The sequence below is a fragment of the Caretta caretta genome, chromosome 20 (assembly GCF_965140235.1).
Source record: "Caretta caretta isolate rCarCar2 chromosome 20, rCarCar1.hap1, whole genome shotgun sequence".
Taxonomy (NCBI): Eukaryota; Metazoa; Chordata; order Testudines; family Cheloniidae; genus Caretta; species Caretta caretta.
In genome coordinates, this window is record NC_134225.1 from 11,227,923 (window position 1) to 11,249,770 (window position 21,848).

The 21,848-nt window shown below is 51.8% G+C and overlaps 1 protein-coding gene across 1 annotated transcript; it reads right to left on the reverse strand.

Moving 5' to 3' along the window:
* Positions 1-1,172: 1,172 nt before the first annotated feature.
* Positions 1,173-20,711, reverse strand: ENDOU (endonuclease, poly(U) specific). Its single transcript, XM_048834434.2, has 9 exons — positions 20,508-20,711; positions 12,479-12,613; positions 11,999-12,043; positions 5,673-5,844; positions 4,972-5,171; positions 3,582-3,695; positions 3,256-3,362; positions 2,438-2,580; positions 1,173-1,685 (listed from the first exon to the last, which is right to left on the reverse strand). Exons 1-9 carry the CDS (start codon positions 20,563-20,565, stop codon positions 1,571-1,573), a joined length of 1,089 nt encoding a protein of 362 aa, XP_048690391.1. The 5' UTR covers positions 20,566-20,711; the 3' UTR covers positions 1,173-1,570.
* Between the last annotated feature and the right edge of the window lie 1,137 nt (positions 20,712-21,848).

The following is a 21,848-nucleotide window of genomic DNA, read 5'->3' on the forward strand; positions in this document are numbered from 1 at the left end:
CTCCCGGCATGCAGCTCTTACCACAAAGCACCTGGTCTCTGGTGGTCTGGCCGCTGCTGGGGTATGCTAATACAACACTTTCCCTTTGTTATCAGATCGAGCTCCCCTCCAAGGCCCCTTTGTGGGGAAATGCATCTCCTGCCATGCCCCTTGTCTTTTATACAGGAAGGTGCCAGTGTGTTTGGGAGGAATCTCTGTCCTGCTCCCAGCTGGATTTCACTATATCTGCCATTGCACTGGGGTCCAGCAGGCCCCTGGATGGCCACCCCGACAGGGAGGCCAGGAGTGAATGTCCATAGGAGCTGAACTCCCCTCGCATTCTCGGGGGCATGAGGCACATGGCCAGGGAGCAGTGGCTCAGCCAGCTTCCACCCTAGTTCAGAGCAGGCTTTTGGCAGAACCTTATGTGCAGTGATCTCCACCTTATGGCCACAGAGCAGTCTGCACTCAGGCAATGCCCGCTCCCAGACAGCAACTACAGCAAGACTGCGGCTACTCCTCCCGCCCCTCGGTTCCCCGTGAGTGACCTGGTGTACCCACTGCCTGGTGGGTCCTAATGGCAGAATCTCCATTCGGGCTGGCAGGAAGGAAAGGGCATGATCCCTCTCCCTGGGGTGGATCCACATCATCCTCTATCCAGACCAAGGGCTAAAGGCTACTGTCTGGCCCTTAGATCTTGTCGGGGACCCCAGTGGCTTTAGAGACCATGGAAGGATTCTGCTCCCATGTACACCAGTGTAAATCCAGGTCTCCAGGGAGCTTCCAGCTTTACAGCAGAACTTGGCGGGGCAATGGTCCAAAGGCACACAGCATTGCCCTAGCTATGCCATTGCAGTTAAGGGGAGTTCTACCAGTGACTTCAGTGCAAGCAGTTAGGTCAACGCCAAGCACCATTGATGAGCTGTGGCCATGGGCCAGAAGTCCGTGGAACTCCATAGGCCTTGTACTGATCGTTCCTGGCAATCCCTGTGGGCCAAACCCAGCCACAATGCCAGTTGAGAAGGAGAAGCTTTCTCCACCCAAAGCAACCCTCTGCTTGTGTAGCCAATGGAAAATAGCTGAAGAAATTAGCACCCCCACATCCCAGGGGCAGGGAGAGGAGTCTGTGCAGCCCGACAGTCAACATGTCACAAAGGGGGCAAGGCCAACTCCTTCAAAGCTTCTTTTATTTAACTTGTCTGCATTAATTCCCATCTGTCACATTAGACACTCAACACTTCTTATCACCCTTCTGCTGGGACGAGGGACACATGCTTGGGAAGGGAACTGGGTGCTTATTTAGGGCTACAGACAGTTTACATTGTCTTCCTTCCTTTCTTCATTGTGCAGGCATCTTGGAGGGCCCCAGCTTCCTTCAGCATCATGCAAACACAATGCCTATGCAGCAAAATCATTTAACCTTGCCAAGGCAGGGCCCAGGCCTGGCAAGTGCAGAAGGGCGCGATCAGCACCTTGCAGCCTGTGCCCCTTCTATAAGCCCAAGTTTCCTGGTGCAGCTGCATGCTCCCAGGATGTCACCACCACCCTTCCACCTCCCCGTGCCTCCCCGCAGCTGGGATCGCTGGCAGCATCAGGATGATGTCACGTAGGCAGTCGCTATATACTTCCTGTCGTTGCCATAGGAGGATTTGGTCCAGGTGTAGGTCTGAATGCCTAGCTGGTGGCCCCCTAGGCTCAGCCGGCACCTGAAGGAGGAAAGCCCACATTTCAGCATGGCCTCGCTCCTGACTCCACCCCTCTCGCAGACGAGCAGCTCAGTGCTCAGGGACTGAGCCCATGCCAGGCAGTGCTGAGGGCAGCCACTCTGACCCCAGAGCTCAGTCCAGAATGCAATTGGATTCATGTCTCCCCCACATCACCTAGGCCAAGGCAAGCCTCCTCTTAATTCCCCTCACCCCATATTCTGTCCAGAACTAGGCTCCCCTGCCCACCAAGCCCTCATAGGCCTCCCAAACTCCTCCCAACACAACCCTGTACCCATACCACCCCTGAGGCCTGGCATGGGACTGAGGAGATGTGTAGACCTCGCAGTGGCCCTTGGCATGGGGTAAATTCTACTTGATACTTCCATGCTGTGAGAGGGGCTGTGTTTGGTCAGAGGATGGCTCAGGGCTGGGATTCCCTCTGACTAGGAGCCCAGCAGGGAGGTCAGACTGAGGAGGTCACCTGGAACAGGCATGATGGGACAGGTCTGTGTGCCCACCTTGGCCCTGAAATTCCAGGGCTAAGCAGAGCCTGGGTGAATATCCTTCCACCACAGGGTAGTGGGAGTGGGTGCTGCTGGCTTCATGGCCTTCCCCTCCATGGGGCAGGCTGAGTGACATGCAAGGTACACAGTACTGTTGGAGCGGAGTTGGTCCAACACAAGACATGATCTCACCCACCAGGTCTCTCTGACTTGGAAGGGACAAACACTAGGGACAGGCACAGTACTTACATCTTCCCCGGCCGAGCAATGAAGCACAAAGTGTAAAGGCCAAACTCAAACTCAGGGCTGCAGCCAATGAAGGCAAAGCCCACCTCCTTGAAATAGCCATCCCAGCTGAACTGCATCCCCAGCACGTCAGGGTATGAGGCCCACTAAAGAAAAAGAGAGAGAGTGGGGGGTGAGCGCTGTGACCCAGCCAGAGATCCAGGGACACTTTCGTTTACAGCAATATCAGAGCAAGAGGACGTTACCACACAAGGAAATTAATGCTTCCCCTTGGCAGTCCTTCCATGCTGGAGCTCGTCTATCCCATGTCCAGCCCTTCCCATCCTGCCCTCCGGGGTTCTGGCAGGAAAAAAGCACTGAAGGAAGTGTCCCTGATGTGACACTCGGACTGGGGTCAAATAAGCCATTGCTGATACTGGCTGGGATCCTCAACGGAACTGAAGAGAGCAAGCACTCAACTGTCCTTGGATTCCAATGGGATTGCACTGGCTGGGTCCCTGAGACTGCTTTGAAAACCCTCCGCGTTGCACATACGGGGCCAAACGCCCAGCTAGCATGAATTGGCAAAATGTCACGGATGCCAGAGGAGTGATGCCGATTTACACCAGCCAGGGATCTGGCCCATTGACTCCAGTGGGGCTGGGCTGGATTTCACTAGCCCATCCGCCCAGGGCTGGCTCCAGGCACCAGCTTTCCAAGCAGGTGCTTGGGGCGGCAGTCAGAATGGAGCGGCTGTCCGTGTCCGGGGGCGGCAGCAATTCGGCGGCGACTGCTTGGGGCGGCAAAATTGGTCGAGCCGCCCCTGCATCAGCCATACTTACCGGCCCGTCATAGTTATGGCTGTAGTAGTCAACCAGCCCCTGCTTCTCCAGAAGGTAGAAACGAATCCAGCTGTGGAATCCGGACACTTTTCCTTTTTTGACTTCCCCTAAATAGCAAGGGAGAGAGTCACTGGTTAGCTGCACTCCGAGGAAGAGGCCTAGCGACACTGCGCCCGCAGAGCTTGGCTGGGCACGTGCATTCGCCTAGAGGGAAGAGGGTTTCCTCTACCTTCGTCTGGGAGCAAGTCTGCTCAGTACTCACTAGCCCGGCCCATCACTCCAGCCAGCCTCTGCCTGGGGTGTGTGTACCCAGCACCGTACTGCACCTGAAAAGACGTGCTCGAAGCCGCTGGAATCTTCCTCACCCTTGCCCCTAGAATACAGGCCAAACCACATCTCCTTCAGGTCGCTGACAAACTCCTCCTGGGTGCTGTAGCGCTCTGGAGAGAAAGCAACACAGACGGGGCCCCGAGTGAGTGAAAGGAGGGAAACCAAACTTCCGAGAGAGGCATCTTCCGGGCCTTGTGTAAAGCTGACAGACCCGGTTGGGTCGGTGGCTTTGGAGCTAAATGCATGAGCCTCTACTGATGAACTAAAAGCTACATGGCTCTTAGCCAAGGCTGTAGCAGACTTATCAATCTCTAGATGGGCTAGGTGCCACTGGAGAGGGACAGAGCGCCACACCCATCAGGCCTGGGTTACACGTGCTCTGGGCAGATCCCCTCCAGACTCCTGACCAGGCTTTGGAAGAACCAGAGAGGAGTCTGCCTCTGCTCCAGAGCGGGCATCCCAGGTGTTACAGTGAGCTCTGGGCCTGCCAGGCATGACTTTGGGTGCTCAGCCAGTGCTTAGGCAGTGCTGGGCAGCTGCCCATGCACCGTGCCCCTCTTTAGATGTATTAATCTTCCCACCTGCAGGGACCCATCCCGTTGCACAGCTGCTCCACCTTCTTGGTTCATAATTCTCAGTGTTGGAGAGAACTGCTGCATTGGCAGCCCCGGGAGCCGTGTGCCCCCAGCACAGCGGAAGCAGAGAGTGGGCACCCCAATGCCACCAGCGGGCAGAGCCCACCAGGAGGGAGGGGGTGCTCAGGTTCTGTGGCCCATTCAGACCCTGGCTTCTCTGCTGAGAGCAGCCATGGGAGCTGGTAGTGATGGAGGAGTGTCCTATAATGGTCCCCGAAACTTTGAGCAGGGATGTGCGCAGGAATTTAAATTTGACCCTTTTTTGGGGGACACAGAAGCTCACTCTCCCCCCTCCCTCCCCGGCCCTGGCAGGAGCTTGATATTCCCTATCTCCATGGCCCTGGGACCAGAGAAGTTCTGTGCCCACTACGATTATTAGGGGGCCCGTGCCCCTGCTTGCCCACCCCTTGCACACACCCCTGATTTTGAGGAACGCCTCCTGCTGTCAGCCACAGAAAAGTGCTTGGATGAATGAAACACCTGTTCTCAGGGTAACTCGCATGTTCAGATAGTCTGAGCAATACACTCGGCAGGAAGGTTGGTGACCGGGCCTATCCCTTGCTCAGCAGGTGCAACCCAGTACTACCCCAGCAGGCCCTTCCCAGTACAACCCCAGCAGGCCCTGGCTGCCCATTGCTACCCCAGCAGGCCCTGGCTTTCCAGTGCTACCCCAGCAGGTGCTGGCTCCCCAGTGCTACCCCAGCGGGCCCTGCCCAGTGCTAACTCCAGGCACAGCACAGAATCCACTTACTTTTCTTGTGCAGGAAATTGTAAAGCTTTTTCATGAGCTCCGTTTTCATGACCTCCTGCAGGAAGTTCTCCTGCTCCTTCAGCTGCTCAGCACTGAAGGCTTCCCCTCTGCCCGTCATCCTTTGGTAATTATCCAGCAGCTTAATGAAGCTGGCATAGGTGGGTTTGGAGAAGAGCTTCTCGTTGACATACGTGTAGAGTCTGAAATGGAGAGACTGTTGGAGCTGGGGGGCAGGAACGGCCAGCTTCGTGGAACCAGGGCCAGTGACCAGGGACTCCAGGTGCCCAACGTTTGGTTCCTTAAAGGGCCTGGACTGCCAGAGCCAGTGTGCTCGGCACATCCTGAGAATCAGGCCCCTTTAAACTGTCTCAGGTCCAGTGACCAAAATCACTGGGCACTTTTGAAAATTTAGGCCTAAGATCTTTGAAACTGCCCCCCACCCTGCTTGCCCCTTCCACTCCCCCGACTCCCCCCAGCTGGGGCCCTAGCAATCAGAAGGGCTCTCCCTGCTCTCTCCCACCCCCCCAGGAACTTGCATTTTCTAACATCGTAACATGGCCCTTTGGCCCATCCCCTCCCGTGCAGGCTCCCTGCTCGAAGCCCTGCATGGCATCGGCCACGCTCCACCCTCATGCTGGAGCTGTGTGGGGTGGAAGCAGGTCACCCAGCCCAAGGCAATGGCAAGCGCACACAGCACTCACGGCTCAGGAGAATGATCCTCTTTGTCTCTGGTCTCGGCAGACGAGATGAGATGCTGCGGGTTAATGTTGATGTCTGACTTCTGGGCTTTGTTGTGGTCCACCTTGTAAAGCTGTTCGGAGATGCTCAGGAGCTCTTCGTTGGTGATGGAGTCGTGACTGCTGGAGAATCCCTCTGCAGGGGTCAGGGCCATTGCACAAGCAGATGAGTGGATGTGAAGAGCCAGGTCTGGGACCTTACACTTGGGGGAGGGCCCAGCACCCAACTTTCAGCAATTCCAGTGACTCAGTTGCCCCACGCCAGGGAGCTTGTCCTGATTTTGGCTTCCCCTTAACACAGAGCTGCAGGGGGTGGGGCAGGGCTATTGAAAGCCTCAGCAATGCTGGGGAGAGGGAGAACTGAGGCTTCTAAGAAGGAGAGCCCCAAAACCCCAGTACGACCTCACTGCTAAGGCAAAAGTCACCCCAGGGCATGGGGAGCACAAGGCTGTGGCTGTGGGGAAGGGATAGCTCAGTGGTTTGAGCATTGGCCTGCTAAACCAGGGTTGTGAGTTCAATCCTTGAGGGGGCCATTTAGGGATCTAGGGCAAAAATTGGGGATTGGTCCTGCTTTGAGGAGGGGGTTGGACTAGCTGACCTCCTGAGGTCCCTTCCAACCCTGATATTCTATGATTCTATGACCACTTCAGCCCACAGGGTGCCCAGGCTTCATGGTGGTCTCAGCCCAGGGCTGGATTATCCACAGACTGCAAGTGCATTGGGGCAAGGGCATCACGGCTAGGAGCAGTGCTGCTAGCTCTAACGATTTCACCAGGAGGCTCACACTATTCATTTTTTTGCATCAAGCCCTGGCTTCTGGAGTCAGGTAATTATGGGGGAGTGACAGTTTAGAGTCCAAGGCTGCCTGATTGCCTGGGTCTAAGCTCAGGTGGCCAGCCCAAGCTGCTAACCATGCCTCAACGTCCATACTGCTATTTTTAGAACATTAGCTCAAGCAGTGCTAATGTGTCTGTCTACCGGGCTGCAAGGCACGCTACCAGCTGCAGTGGAGACAGACCATATAAGTCTAAAAGGGACCACTGTGATCATCTAGTGTGACCTGTGTAACACAAGCCAGAGACCTTCCCTGATTCATAGAATCATAGAATCATAGAATATCAGGGTTGGAAGGGACCCCAGAAGGTCATCTAGTCCAACCCCCTGCTCGAAGCAGGACCAATTCCCAGTTAAATCATCCCAGCCAGGGCTTTGTCAAGCCTGACCTTAAAAACCTCTAAGGAAGGAGATTCTACCACCTCCCTAGGTAACGCATTCCAGTGTTTCACCACCCTCTTAGTGAAAAAGTTTTTCCTAATATCCAATCTAAACCTCCCCCACTGCAACTTGAGACCATTACTCCTCGTTGTGTCATCTGCTACCATTGAGAACAATCTAGAGCCATCCTCTTTGGAACCCCCTTTCAGGTAGTTGAAAGCAGCTATCAAATCCCCTCTCATTCTTCTCTTCTGCAGGCTAAACAATCCCAGCTCCCTCAGCCTCTCCTCATAAGTCATGTGTTCCAGACCTCTAATCATTTTTGTTGCCCTTCGCTGGACTCTCTCCAATTTATCCACATCCTTCTTGTAGTGTGGGGCCCAAAACTGGACACAGTACTCCAGATGAGGCCTCACCAATGTCGAATAGAGGGGAACGATCACGTCCCTCGATCTGCTCGCTATGCCCCTACTTATACATCCCAAAATGCCATTGGCCTTCTTGGCAACAAGGGCACACTGCTGACTCATATCCAGCTTCTCATCCACTGTCACCCCTAGGTCCTTTTCCGCAGAACTGCTGCCGAGCCATTCGGTCCCTAGTCTGTAGCTGTGCATTGGGTTCTTCCGTCCTAAGTGCAGGACCCTGCACTTATCCTTATTGAACCTCATCAGATTTCTTTTGGCCCAATCCTCCAATTTGTCTAGGTCCTTCTGTATTCTATCCCTCCCCTCCAGCGTATCTACCACTCCTCCCAGTTTAGTATCATCCGCAAATTTGCTGAGAGTGCAATCCACACCATCCTCCAGATCATTTATGAAGATATTGAACAAAACCGGCCCCAGGACCGACCCTTGGGGTACTCCACTTGATACCGGCTGCCAACTAGACATGGAGCCATTGACCACTACCCGTTGAGCCCGACAATCTAGCCAGCTTTCTACCCACCTTATAGTGCATTCATCCAGCCCATACTTCCTTAACTTGCTGACAAGAATACTGTGGGAGACCGTGTCAAAAGCTTTGCTAAAGTCAAGAAACAATACATCCACTGCTTTCCCTTCATCCACAGAACCAGTAATCTCATCATAAATTCCTTTTTGAACTAGAGCAGATCTTGTAGCACAGGGCTTTTCAACCTTTTTTCATTTGTGGACCCCTAAACGATTTTGAATGGAGGTGCGGACCTCTTTGGAAATCTTAGACATAGTCTGTGGACCCCAGTGGTCCACGGACCCTGGATCGAAAACCAGTGTTTTAGGAAAGGTTTCAGAGGAACAGCCGTGTTAGTCTGTATTCGCAAAAAGAAAAGGAGTACTTGTGGCACCTTAGAGACTAACCAATTTATTTGAGCATGAGCTTTCGTGAGCTACAGCTCACTTCATCAGATGTATACCGTGGAAACTGCAGCAGACTTTATATACACACAGAGAATATGAAACAATACCTCCTCCCACCCCACTGTCCTGCTGGTAATAGCTTATCTAAAGTGATCAACAGGTGGGCCATTTCCAGCACAAATCCAGGTTTTCTCACCCTCCACCCCCCCACACAAATTCACTCTCCTGCTGGTGCTAGCCCATCCAAAGTGACAACTCTTTACATAATCAAGTCGGGCTATTTCCTGCATAGATCCAGGTTTTCTCACATCCCCCCCACCCCCATACACACACAAACTCACTCTCCTGCTGGTAATAGCTCATCTAAACTGACCACTCTCCAAGTTTAAATCTAAGTTAAACCAGAACATCTGGAGGGGGGGGGGGGTAGGAAAAAACAAGAGGAAACAGGCTACCTTGCATAATGACTTAGCCACTCCCAGTCTCTATTTAAGCCTAAACTGCTGAATTGGAATTCATTTGCAAATTGGATACTATTAAACTTCAAATCCAGACTCCAGCGAGAAACTGCTGAATTGGAATTCATTTGCAAATTGGATACTATTAATTTAGGCTTAAATAGAGACTGGGAGTGGCTAAGTCATTATGCAAGGTAGCCTGTTTCCTCTTGTTTTTTCCTACCCCCCCCCCCCAGATGTTCTGGTTTAACTTGGATTTAAACTTGGAGAGTGGTCAGTTTAGATGAGCTATTACCAGCAGGAGAGTGAGTTTGTGTGTGTATGGGGGTGGGGGGGATGTGAGAAAACCTGGATCTATGCAGGAAATAGCCCGACTTGATTATGTAAAGAGTTGTCACTTTGGATGGGCTAGCACCAGCAGGAGAGTGAATTTGTGTGGGGGGGTGGAGGGTGAGAAAACCTGGATTTGTGCTGGAAATGGCCCACCTGTTGATCACTTTAGATAAGCTATTACCAGCAGGACAGTGGGGTGGGAGGAGGTATTGTTTCATATTCTCTGTGTGTATATAAAGTCTGCTGCAGTTTCCACGGTATACATCTGATGAAGTGAGCTGTAGCTCACGAAAGCTCATGCTCAAATAAATTGGTTAGTCTCTATGGTGCCACAAGTCCTCCTTTTGTTTTAGGAAAGTGTCCAGTCTTGATTTTAAAATGGCCAGTGTTGGAGAATCTACCACAACCCTTGGTAAATTATTATAAAGTTTAAGTACTCTCACAGTTAAAGTTTGCACCTTATTTATCTGAATTTGTCTAGCTTTAACTTCTAACCATTGGATCATATTAGATCTTTGTCTGTTAGATTGAAGAGCCCATTATTAAATATTTGCTCCCATGTAGGTACTTGTAGACTGTCATCAAGTTACCCTTTACCCTTCTCTTTGTTAAGCTAAAAAGATTGAGATCCTTGGGTCTGTCAGTATAAGGCATGTTTTCCAATCCCTTAATCATTCTCATGGCTCTTCTCTGAACCCTCTTCAATTGATCAACTCCCCTGTTGAATTGTGGGCACCAGAACTGGACACATTAGTCCAGCAGCAGCCACTCCAGTGCCAAACAGAGAGGTATAACAACCTCTCTACTCCTACTCAAGATTCCCCTGTTTATGCATCCTAGGATCGCATTAGCCATTTTGACCACAGCATCACACTGGGAGCTCATGTTCAGCTGATTATCCACCATGACTCCCAAATTTTTCTCAGAGTCACTGCTTCCAAGGATAGAGTAGGCCTGCATTCTTTGTTCCTGGATATAGATATACATAGAAATGCTTCCCCCAGCACCACACAGCACCATCTACCTGCACTGTGCATAGAAGGGGCTTGATGCTACAGATCCCATGGGTCTATGTCATGCCCCACATCTGTACAGGCAAGAAGAGAGCCTGATCTCCTCACTCAGATAACCAGGGAGGGATCCCGGAGAGATCGGCTCCTCTCTGGTATAGGAACAAAGAATGTCTGTCATATTGGCAGGATGGGCTCTGTGTGCTGGAGAGCAGGACTCTGAAAGGGACTTGGGGTTGATGATGGAAACCAAACGAACATGAGGTCCCAGTGTGGCTGTGTCTGGGAGTGTGAACACGGTGCTTGGCCATATCAACAGGAATCTCAAGTCAGAGCAGGGAAGTGCTATTACCCTTGTGACTAAGTTCCTGCTCTACCTTGGTGGGTCTTGCGCTTATTGGCGGATTTGCTCGCCTTCGAGCTTCACGGCAGCCCTCAGCTTGGCCGTTTTTCTGAATTCACAGTTCAGGTTGACTCCTCCTGTGTCTGACCAGGAATTGGGAGGATTTGGGGGGAACCCGGGCCTGCCCTCTACTCTGGGTTCCAGCCCAGGGCCCTGTGGAATGCAGCTGTCTAGAGTGCCTCCTGGAACAGCTGTGTGACAGCTACAACTCCCTGGGCTACTTCCCCATGGCCTCCTCCCAACCCCTTCTTTATCCTCACCATAGGACCCTCCTCCTGGTGTCTGATAATGCTTGTACACCTCAGTCCTCCAACAGTCTGCATTCTCACTCTCAGCTCCTAGTGCCTCTTGCTCCCAGCCCCTCACACGCACACCACAAGCTGAAGTGAGCTCCTTTTTAAAACCCAGGTGCCCTGATTAGCCTGCCTTAATTGAATCTAGCAGCTTCTTGATTGGCTGCAGGTGTTCTAATCAGCCTGTCTTAATTGTCTCCAGAAGGTTCCTGATTGTCCTGTTACCTTACCCAGGGAAAAGGGACCTACTTAGCCTGGGGCTAATATATCTGCCTTCTATTACTCTCCAATAGCCATCTGGCCTGACCCTGTCACACCCTCTATACAGCATCGGCAAGCCTGATACTGGATATTGTGCCCACACTTCAGAAACAAGGTTGAATAATTGGAAAGGGTTCTGAGAAAAGCCACAGGAATGATTCAAAGTCAGGAAAACCAGACTGAAGGAGCTCTATCTGTTATCTTATCCAAGAGCAGGTTAAGAAGTGATTTGAGCCGGGTCTGTAAGAACCACATGGGGAGGAGGTTTCTGGTAGCAGAGGGCTTTTTGAATGGCAGACAAAGGCAGAACAAGATCCAGTGGCGGCAGCTGAAGTCTGAAAAATTGAAACCGAAAATGAAATGCAAATTTGTAGTAATGGGGGAATTTCCCATTGGAGCAGCTCACCAAGGGGTGTTGGGGATTCTCTGTCACTCGGAGTTCTTCAATCAAGCCCGGGTGTCTCCTTCAAAAAGATCTGCTCTAGCCCAGTCACAGACTATCACTACAATCACTGACTGCTGGGCCCACACAAGGACCCTGCTGGATCCTCTGGCTCGTACTATCCAGGAGCTCCAACTGAATGATCACAATGGCCTTAAAGTCCATGACTCTTTAAGGCCATAGAGGCACATGGGGACCGCGAGGCCTTATGACACTGCCTGACACCTCCTAGCACCTTTCATCTGCACCTTATTACAAATCATGCCCCCCCAGGTTTACACCTGGATTTACTTCTGTGGCACACAGCCCTACAACTTTTCTACCACGGGCTGTTACCTGCCCCTCATTGCCATCATTACAGTAAAAATGCTGAATCATGAGACTCCCAGCTTTGGAAACCCATGGCCTTTGTACTGATAGGAAATGAAGAGCAATAACACATGTGCAGAGCCTGGGGTTTGGGGAAACAGGCAGGGGATGGCTGGAAAATGGCCGCAGGTCACACACTTTGCTAGCGATAAGTACGGCTACTCACCCATGGAGTCTGCCGGCCCGGCCATGGGGTCCTTCTGTCTCCCATCTACATTAAGTGAAAAGAAAAAAGAAAGCAAACGATCGCTCGGTAGATGGTCCCAGACTCAGGTACCTGGGTTGTGTGGACTTCCCAGGGACTTACACGGAATGTGTTATCTAGAGAAACCGAGGTAGCGGTTGGTGCCTGATTGTCACAGTTTTCTACTCATTCGAGGACATCACACACGTGGGAACGCACACACACGTTTGCACATGCAAGGGCACATTCAAGCACCCACAGACACACGCGCACACAGCCAGTGCATTGCTTTGCTGTGTTGTTCTCCGTGCTCCATTTGGAACCAATAAGTGTGAGAACTGGACAGACAGTTGGAACCATAATCACAACCGATAATGACGGATGGAATGGGAGAGCGACAGCAGTGCTGGGAAGCAACCCAGAGCCCAGCCCAGCCCCGTGTCCCCCCCAGAGGGCGCTCACCCTTGCTGCAGTGCATATGATAGTCTTCACAGCAGTCGCGATGTTTTTCACACTTGGTATTACAGTGACACTCATCCTGCTTGTTGTATGGCTCGTGGCAGCGCCCCCTGCAGGAGTCGGGATCTGTGTACAAGCCTGGGGGAAAGGAAAAACAAGCGTTTAGTTTAAAAGGTGGCAACACCGTCCCTTGGGCTAGTCATGCAGCAATCACGCTGCTGACTCCAACCAATGACGCGGGCCGGGATCCACATTGTGACAGCTGCCCATTCCACCTGCTCCAGAGGAAGGTGCAGACACTCCCTCATGGGTAAGTGGGGATCACCTGCGGGGATGGAAGTTCCTTCTCAGTGACCAGTGACCTGGAGCCACATGGTTGTGTGCACAGATGCTCCAGCGCAATCCCCTCGGAGAGGCTGTTCTGGCCCAGGCCGGGAGAAGGGGCGTCAATCGTACTCAGCTTTTTGCTGCTGGCTGAGTCAACTACGTGGCATAGGTGAGTAGCAATGGTCTCAACCCGCAACGTTTGGCTCCCAGCCTAACATTCTCTAACATTCAGGGATGTTTGGATCGGACCTAGTGGTTCTGTTCGTGGCAGAGGCTGCGAGTCATCCTGCGCAGAGCACGCAGTGGAGTCTCCATGATCTGGAGTCTGCTCATCGAGTGTGGGACTGGCTCAGCCAGGGGCTTCTGGGTGGTTCCATGCCCTGAGCGGTGCTGGAGCTTGAGCTGGATGGTCACAATGGTCCATTCTGGCCTTGAATTTGACGACTCTGTGAATGAGGGAGGCGGCACGAGTCCTAGGCAGCTGGTAAGCCCCATTTAACCCTGCTTTCATAGCTTCTGTGATTCTAAAACCAGGAGGGATCGTTCTGATCATCTAGTCTGAGCCGCATGCAGGCCAGAAGAAAAGGAGGACTAGTGGCACTAGACTCTAAGGTGCCACTAGTCCTCCTTTTCTTTTTGTGAATACAGACTAACACGGCTGCTACTCTGAAACCTGTCACGCAGGCCAGAGAATCCCCTGGCCACAGCCCGCTGGCTTGTGGCAGAGCCCTGAGGTAACTGCAGGCCTGTGCTGAGGTGAATTTCACCCTGGGAAGGGCAAGGGAGTTAATAGAAAGTTGTGTTAATTCCCAGCATTGTGAATCCTGGACTGCAGCCCCTAGGCATTGATAGGCATTGATAGACATGGCAGAGCTGGCATGTGCTGACTCTGTTTCCTCTTTATCCTCAGCAGCTGCAATAAAGGGAAAGGAAAAGCCATGACTGTCTGTAGCTGGCAGTGGAGAGGCTGAGAGACGGGAAGGTATGAGCAGGGCTACCCTGTCTTATTTGGACATGGCCCACTCATGGCTGCACCACCCAATGAGCAGTCCAGTGAAAATAATTAACCCCTGGAACAATGTAAGGGTCATGGTGGATTTGCCATCACTGAAAATTTGTAAGTCAAGTTTGGATGTTTTTCTAAAATATGTCCTCTAGGAATTATTTTGGGGAAAGTCCTGTGGCCTGTGTTACACAGGAGGTCAGATTAGAGGATCACAGTGGTGCCTACTGGCCTTGGAATCTAGGAATCGTGAATCGTGGTGGGACTGGATTGGCTGCAGAGCTGCTTGGGAACTGGCATTTCTTCCCTGCCAAAAGTTTCACTGAAAATGGAAAAGGTTTTGTTTTTGCCAAAAACAATTGTCTGACTTTGGGGGGGCGGGGGGTTTGTTGACCAATAGAAAGCATTAAAAATGAAAATGTTCCCTCTTTTGGTAACTGAAAACTGAAACATTTTATCTGGGTGAGTGAAATATTTTGGTAAGACCAAAAATTTCCACCCAACTAGTTCACATTTTTCAGTCATCAAAAATATGAAAAAAATTAAAATATTTTATTTTCTGATTCCTGAAAACTGAACCATGTTTTGGCCTTTGGCTTTTCACCAAAAACCCAAAGAATTTCATCTGCCGCAACCATTGTGGAATACTCCAATGAAAGAGCCAGAAAAGCATTTTGAGGTAAAATTCTCAGCCGCCTCTCGTCTGGGTCTGAAGTGAGAGGGAGCTGAGGTGGGCAACACAGCCAGCCAGCCAGGCTGCAGGCAAGGAGCATGAATGTGATGGAGAAGCAATGGAGAGATTCCTGGGAGGGGAGTGACCCGGTCGCAGTGCAGGCAGCGACACTTTGAACTGAACAGCCAGGATCCAACATTGGCCCTAGGATCAGGAATAGCAGAGTGACTTAAAGGCATCTTTGCCCATGCATGCAGGCCCCTCCCTTACTGGGCTGCATTGACTTCTCCTGGACCCCAGCTGAGGTCAGTCTCATGCTCTCTTCCTACTACATAAATCTCCAGCCAGCAGCCAGCTGGGTTTTCAGTTCCTGAAGGTGCTCCATAATGCCCTCTGCACACCCTGGACCTGAGTCTCCCCTGTTCTGTCACCTCATGCCATCGTCATTTTAGCTGCACCTGGTGACTGCACCTTTGAAACGTCACCAACAATAGTGACTAAGAGAGGCTTTAAGTTTCCCTGCCATAAATCAGCCGTAACTACAGACTCGCCTGCTGTGTCAGGGTTTATGAGACGCACTTGAAAGTGGAGGCAATTAGCATTTGCCCTGGAGTGCTCCCACAATCCTGGGCTCACCTGCCCCACGCCAGGACTGTGGGAAACCTCTGCACACTGTCATACTGTGATATTGCGCCTGGGATCCAGCAATCCCCGTGGAAGGAGCCAGGCTCCTGCTGGCTTTGCTTCATGTGGGAATCAGTGGGGGCTGTTCGTGAGCCCATAGCATGGCCATGCCTCGCAGTATCAGTGCTTCAGTGCCTTACAGCTCCAGGAGCATGTGCCCTGGACCTGTGAGCTTCCCTGTGTACTATCTTAGTTGTATGCAGATTCCTCATGGACTGGGTTCCTTTATGCAACTTCTTTTGGACTGATGCAGCACTAGATGATAAGCCCCGGTGTGTGATTCACCCTGACCCACCCTCATATGCTGGCACAGACACAAATGGGTCAGACGTTTCATCTCCAAACCCATGAAATCCCCTTTAAAGCCCCTCTGTACAAATTCTCAACTTCTGGGATACAGGCAGGCACGTGCTTGTTATGGAGAATATTAATTAGCGGTGTAGCCCGTTGTCTTGTTTGCAAATCATGTGGCCCTGGCTCAATGCCTTAAAAATCAATGAATTAACTGTCCAAATGTTACACAAATGCCCACAATTGCTAAAAGCAATTAACACTGTACAGAAGCTAATGCCAGTGCAAACTTTTCTAGGATCATTAAGTAGTCACACTACTGGCTTCGATAATAATGGTACTCAAATGGTTAAACACATGGCTCAAAAGCATTTTAAGCTATCTTGTGGTTTAGCTGCATTGAAAGCTGACACAGCAGACCTTGAATGAACCACCCAATGGCCACAAGATCCATTAAGGCAGTGTTTCCCAAACTGGGGACGCCGTTTGTTCAGGGAAAGCGGCAGTGGGAGCCGCAATTGGCCAAACCGGCAGACGCGGCAGGTAGACAAACCGGCCCACCAGGGGCTTTCCCTGGCCCAAGTTTGGGAAACACTGCATTAAGGTATGAAGGCACGGTACTAGTATCCCGCAGACTCTACCGGACCACTAATACATGTGTGCCTGTAACAAAGGACCAGTTCAGTGAATGGCAGGACTTTCCATTCCTCTCTAGGCTAGACAAAGACACTCCCTCTGAGATACATCTTTGTACCCCGATACAAACAAGTTACATACTGCCCCTCTGACAGCATTACTTACTGCCCCCTGACGTGGCTAGTTATTACTCATCACCTTGTACATGTTGGTTTGATCAAAACATCTCTATTACATACTGTCATCCTGACCTTATCTTTTAGGAGGGGTCAGGGTGTTCCTGTTATCCTTGGGGAATGTTTTTGTACCACCCTTGATACTGGGATGTTCTGGTACCACTTGATATCGGGATGTGTTTGTGTGAGTCCTCTGTACTTAGCAGTTCTTAGGAATGTGTATTTCTGCAATATCAGCCCTCTTCTTGCCAGATTCTGTGAGCCTCTCGCTGCCTCCTGCCTCTTGCTCACAGCTTGTCTTTGCTTTATCTCAGTAAAGCTTTGACCACTATTTTATCCCAGGCCTCAGGCCTCTAATACAAGGGCCTATGTCTCATGCTCTCTTCCTACTACATAAATCTCCAGCCAGCAGCCAGCTGGGTTTTCAGTTCCTGAAGGTGCTCCACAATGCCCTCTGCATACCCTGGACCTGAGTCTCCCCTGTTCTGTCACCTCATACCATCGTCATTCCCAGTAAGGCAGTGGAAACATTCACATTGACTTTATTGACAGTTGGCCAGAGGATCCTGACTCAGTGGCAGCATTACTCTGACTCAGCGCTCACCCAGCACAGGGTTAATGACTGCCCACAGTGCAGGATAAGGGAGAATTAGGCTCCCTACAGTTCTGCGCAGCCAGTTCTGCAGCTTCACAGAGTCTTTCCAGCAGGGATTGCTGCTTGGATTTTCAATTGTTTGTATTCATTCAGATCAAGAAAAATCCACTAACGTTTACTAGATTCCAGGTTCTTTAGAAGTATGCCACGTTATTTTAGACTAGTCACTTTCCAACAAGAATAACTTCTGCCCTTGCACTAGTCAGGAAACAAATTACAAGGGCAACCAGTAAATCCTCATGCTTCAAGGGTAATCTAATTGCTAGATAGTATCAGGAAGCAAAAATGTTCCTTCTGTGTGGCAGCATTGCACAAATGCCTTCATTCATGAGAGTTCAGGAGGGAAGAAGAACCTGGTTATGATGAAACATCCCCGTCATGTGCCACCTAATGCTGCGAACTCCTGACAAATCTTGAGTCAAACCGAGCATCTCCTGTGAGTCCAGTGTGTCCTCAGGAAGTACCGTGAGCTCAGTGTACAATGAAATCATCCAGGCCACTTGCTGCAAACCATCACCAAGGCACCAAAGAAATTCCAGACTTGGGACACCCCGGATGCTGGCAGGAGACAAGGGTGCGGGGTTCAAGCATCACACAGTGCTTAAGGCATTTTATTCTGTGTCCCATTCCAGTTGGCTGTGCTTCCCAGCATCACACCCAGCCTCTCTGTCTGGGAAGCTCAGCCCATAAAGCAATGGTCCCCAAACTTTACAGGGTTGCAACCTCCCCTACCCCTGTGCACGCTCCCTTCCCTACCCCCCGAGCCAGGGCCAGGAGCAGGGCCAAAGCTCCAAGGGTGGGTGGGGTGGAAATGTAGACGGGGGTAAAGGGGCTTAGTCTGGCGCTGCAGCTGCGGGTGGGCTGGGAGCAGGGTCGGAACCAGGAATGGAGCGATGGCTAGGGGCCGAAGTTGGGGGCAGAGACGGAGCTGGGAGCAAAGTCATAGCTTGGCCCCAGTGGGGGCCGGCAGCCAGGGCCACAGACAGGAATGGAGCTGTCCCAAGGTTGGGGATGCAGCCAGGCACAGGGCTGGGAGCCGGGACCACAGCTGGGGACGTGGCCAGAACAGACAGAGCTGGAGGTGGAGCTGGAAGTGGGGCTGGGTGGTGCTCCCTCCCAACCCCTTGTGGGGGCTGGCCCAGGCCCAACCGCTCACACCCCCCCGCCCCAAACATTCCTGCGTGCCCCCTTAGGGGTGCACTCCACAGTTTGGGGGCCTCTGCTTTAAAGGCATTGTTCCCAGGATCACAGGGTGTTCTCCATTGTCTCCCCAGGTCAGTTATTCACACACTGGGCCCAGCTCTCCCCTCACACAGCTACTCCAGAGTCACACCCATCTTAATGAGAAGAGAGACAGCCCCACGTTCTACACCTGTTTATACCCTGCTCCGCCACCTCTGAAGACCCCTGTTCTGCACCCCCTTCACCTGCTGCACCAAGCTGTCCTGGGGAAGCTAGTGCCGGGGGGTCAGCGTGGGTGAGCTGGCTGTAGCAGGGCTGCTCAGTGCACAGGCCCTGGCCCCAAACACCTGTCTCACAATGACCAAATTTCACCACCCACCAGAAGCATTTCACCTTGAATTTAGGGCCTGATTCTCCCCAGATCTGCACCTTATGCCATCATCTCCTCCTGAGCCAAGTGAGGGCCAAACGCGTCCCAATCTCAGCAGTAGCTTCTCACCCCCACTTTTCTCTGTGGCTTGAGCACCCATGGAAAAAAATGGTGGGTGCTCAGCACCCACCAGTCACAGTTGTTCAGGGATGCCACCAAACAGCTGATAGGCAGCGCCACCAAACCCGTTTAGCAGCTCGAGGAGGGGCTTGGGAGAGGGCGGAGACCAGCAAGCAGTGAGGGGGGAGCCCTCAAAGAAAGCACAGAAGGGGGGCGGAAAGAGGCGGAGCAGGGTTGGGGCCTTGGGGGAAGGAGCGGAGCAGGGGCAGGAAGATGTGGAGCAAAGGTGGGGTCTTGGAGGAAGGGGCCGAGTGGAGGCGGGGCCTCAGGGCGGAGCTGGGGTGGAGCACCCCTGGAGAAAAGTCAGTCGGTGCCTCTGAGTGGAGATGGCTCACAAGGTGGAAGACAGGAGCAAATCAGGCCTTTGGCTAGTGGCTTGGGCTGAGACTTTCGAAGCTGGCTAAAGGATTCAGATGCACAGTTCCTGGGAGTTTCTGGGACTGGAGTGTCCAGCTCCCCTAGCAGAGCAACAAGTTCATCCTTGCTGACTAAAGAGTCAAACCTGGTCCTAGGTCATTCCCAGAGACTGAAGTTTGCCCCATGCCTAGGGAGCTTGCACAAATCCCCTGCACTTCAGCCCCCGTCAGAGGTCCAGGCCAGTGGAGCATGGGACTGGGGCTGGGCCTCTGCAAAGGGATTGATTTCAACTGGACATAAAAAGGGAATCCTCTTGTTTAGAAAGGTTAGGTCATTCAATCAGAGACAATATCACATGACTTGACTAACCATTCAAACAGAGCAAACACCCAATCACAGAGAGTTAATACTCACAGCAAATATGAACTGTTGAATTCATTATTCAGAGATGTAAGAGATCAGAAAAGGGTAATATCCCTTTAAATAGTGTGTGAGCCTTCTAGTGGTGCTCACCATGTTTCCATAGCTGCAAGAACCATGCAGAGCAGCAGCCTGCGTGTAATGAGGGTGGGCATGCTGTGTGTGTTTAGTAAACCTGGTTATTTGGGACCTGACTGTGCCCTGGTGATTTCTTCATGTTGTCTTTGTTGCATAAAGAGCAAAAGACACCTTCAAACTTTAAATTAGCCTCTATCATCTGATTAGCACCAGAGCTAGTCACAAACTGCTCACTCAGTGTGGCACTGGTGCATAATGGTGACATTTGTGAAAGAAGGTATCTGAGAAAGAAATAGTCATGGCTTTCACCCAGCACTGCCGAGGAGCCCATGGAAAGTGTCTCACAAACTATCCATGAATGAAAAACAAATCAGATCAAATCACAGCCTGTGCCTGGACAGAAAGTAAAGGGGACACTTTCAGGGATGGGGTGTAAATTATTCACAATAAATAATTGGAGGAGCCCAGACAGTATTGCTGAGACAGGTATAACCCCAGCAGTGGCTGTGCCCGGGGTGCTGGAACAATTTGTATAGTGGGGGTGCTGAGAGCCAAACTGTAAACCCTGTGTATAATGGAAACCACTTCAAGCCAGGAGGTGCGGCAGCCCCCCCAGCTCCAGCACCTATGGCTGTGCCCTCACAACACTCCAAATACTAGAACAGCCTCCAGTTTCTCCGTTCTTATCAAACCTTCTCCTGCTAAGCCCCAGGGGCCTCAACTTCACAAGGAGCTGAGCAATTCCTAGAGGTGCTTAGGGCGACCAGACATCCTGATATTAGGGTTTTTGTTTTATAGAGGCCCTATTACCCACCCCACCCCCTCCCCTTAGGACCCTATTACCCTCCCCATCCTGATTTTCCACACTTGTTATCTGGTCACCCTAGAGACACTAAGTGCCCCAATGGGAAGATGCCTCAGACCCTTCCATGGTCAAGCCCCTGTTGGGAAGATCTTCTGGCTGTCATAGCATCGTGTGAAACAAAGCATCTCTACTTACTGCCAGAGGCCAAGCTGCAGGCAATTCCTGCTGTGATGAGAAGGATCCAGGTCTTCATTGTTCCAGAGACGCAGCAGATGAAGCTTCCAAGGTGTCAGTGAGAAGGAGACTCCCGAATTCCCAAACACCTGTCTACCCGTCCCTGTTATCTATGGGAGGCTCACGGCAATGCCAGAGGAGAAGGCGCTGGGGAAGTTTGCTTGGATCCCTTGTAGGAGGAGAGTGCGGTGGTTATGGTAACAGCTGAGTGATGCACGGAGAGGCGTGCACACCAACCTTGCCAAAAAAATCCACTTTTAAAAAATTTTGGTTGCTTAAGCTAGGCGGAAGGCTGGAAATTCCGGCTGAGTCTATAGCTGTGCTCCGCCCACCGCAACATGCATATGGCCCCAGGACTCTGGGTGCTCTGGTAGTAGAAATTAATAATCCAAGTACTAATGTGTGAGACATCTCTGAGTGTCCTCTCATTGGGGAGTTTATTGCTGACACTCACTGGGCGGAGCTGTTATCCTGCCAGACTCCCCAGACCTGGGCTGGAGTGTGCTGCTCCCTCCAATGGCCAAGGGGTTAAGGGAAACATGCAAATGAAAAGATTGAGGCACTCATTGGGTTAGTTACCAGCTCCTCACCCCGCTCCGCTGCCTGGCTGCTGGCACGTCCTACACGACAGCTAATCCCCCTCCCCCATTGTCTCCTAGACCCTCTGTAGGAAAGTCCCACCCCATCCCCTCCCTTTGAGGTGGTACTGGGAGCTCCCAGAGTTACCCAACAGCAGTCTCTGCAGTTTCTTGCTCCCTGCCCTGTTCCTCCAGCCCTTTGGGGCCTTCAATTATGTTACCACAGAGTCTCCGGGAAATGCCTGACTGCTCCTGCTGGTTTCCAGTCCCAGAACGTGTTGTGTAAGCTGGGCAGGACACACACAAGGACCCAGCTCATGGGAGCTGCCAGATGGGATCAAACCAGGGGTCATCTAGCCCAGTCTTCTGGCTCCGAGACTGTCAGCATAGTTGCTTCAGAGGAAGATGCTAGGAGCCCTGCAGTGGCAGTAATGGGATAACCTGCCCTAGGGAAAGTTCCCAACTCCTGACCCCTGATAGTGACAAGTTGGCTCGTGCCCCAGAGACAGAGAGTTCCGAGCTCTTCCCAGTTTACTTAAGTCATGTCTACACTACAAACTGATGCAAGTGTCACTGATCCACATGATCAGTGCTAGACTCCCAGCTTTGGGACAGTCCCTTGGAGGAACTTCCATGTGCCAGACCCCCAAGGGGTCTCCCTCTTCCTTCAGGTTGGACCACTCAGCCTCACTGCCTCCTGAGACTGAACCTCTGGGGCTCCAGC

What these genes read in the sequence shown, in the direction of transcription:
- ENDOU (XM_048834434.2), bottom strand. Translation starts at nt 20,565, where the DNA reads ATGAAGACCTGGATCCTTCTCATCACAGCAGGAATTGCCTGCAGCTTG. An exon ending in CGGGCCGGCAGACTCCATGG is followed by an intron (nt 5,845 to 11,998) that starts GTGAGTAGCCGT and finishes TGACCCCTGCAG; the next exon opens with AGGGATTCTCCAGCAGTCAC. An exon ending in GAGGATCATTCTCCTGAGCC is followed by an intron (nt 5,172 to 5,672) that starts GTGAGTGCTGTG and finishes TCTCCATTTCAG; the next exon opens with ACTCTACACGTATGTCAACG.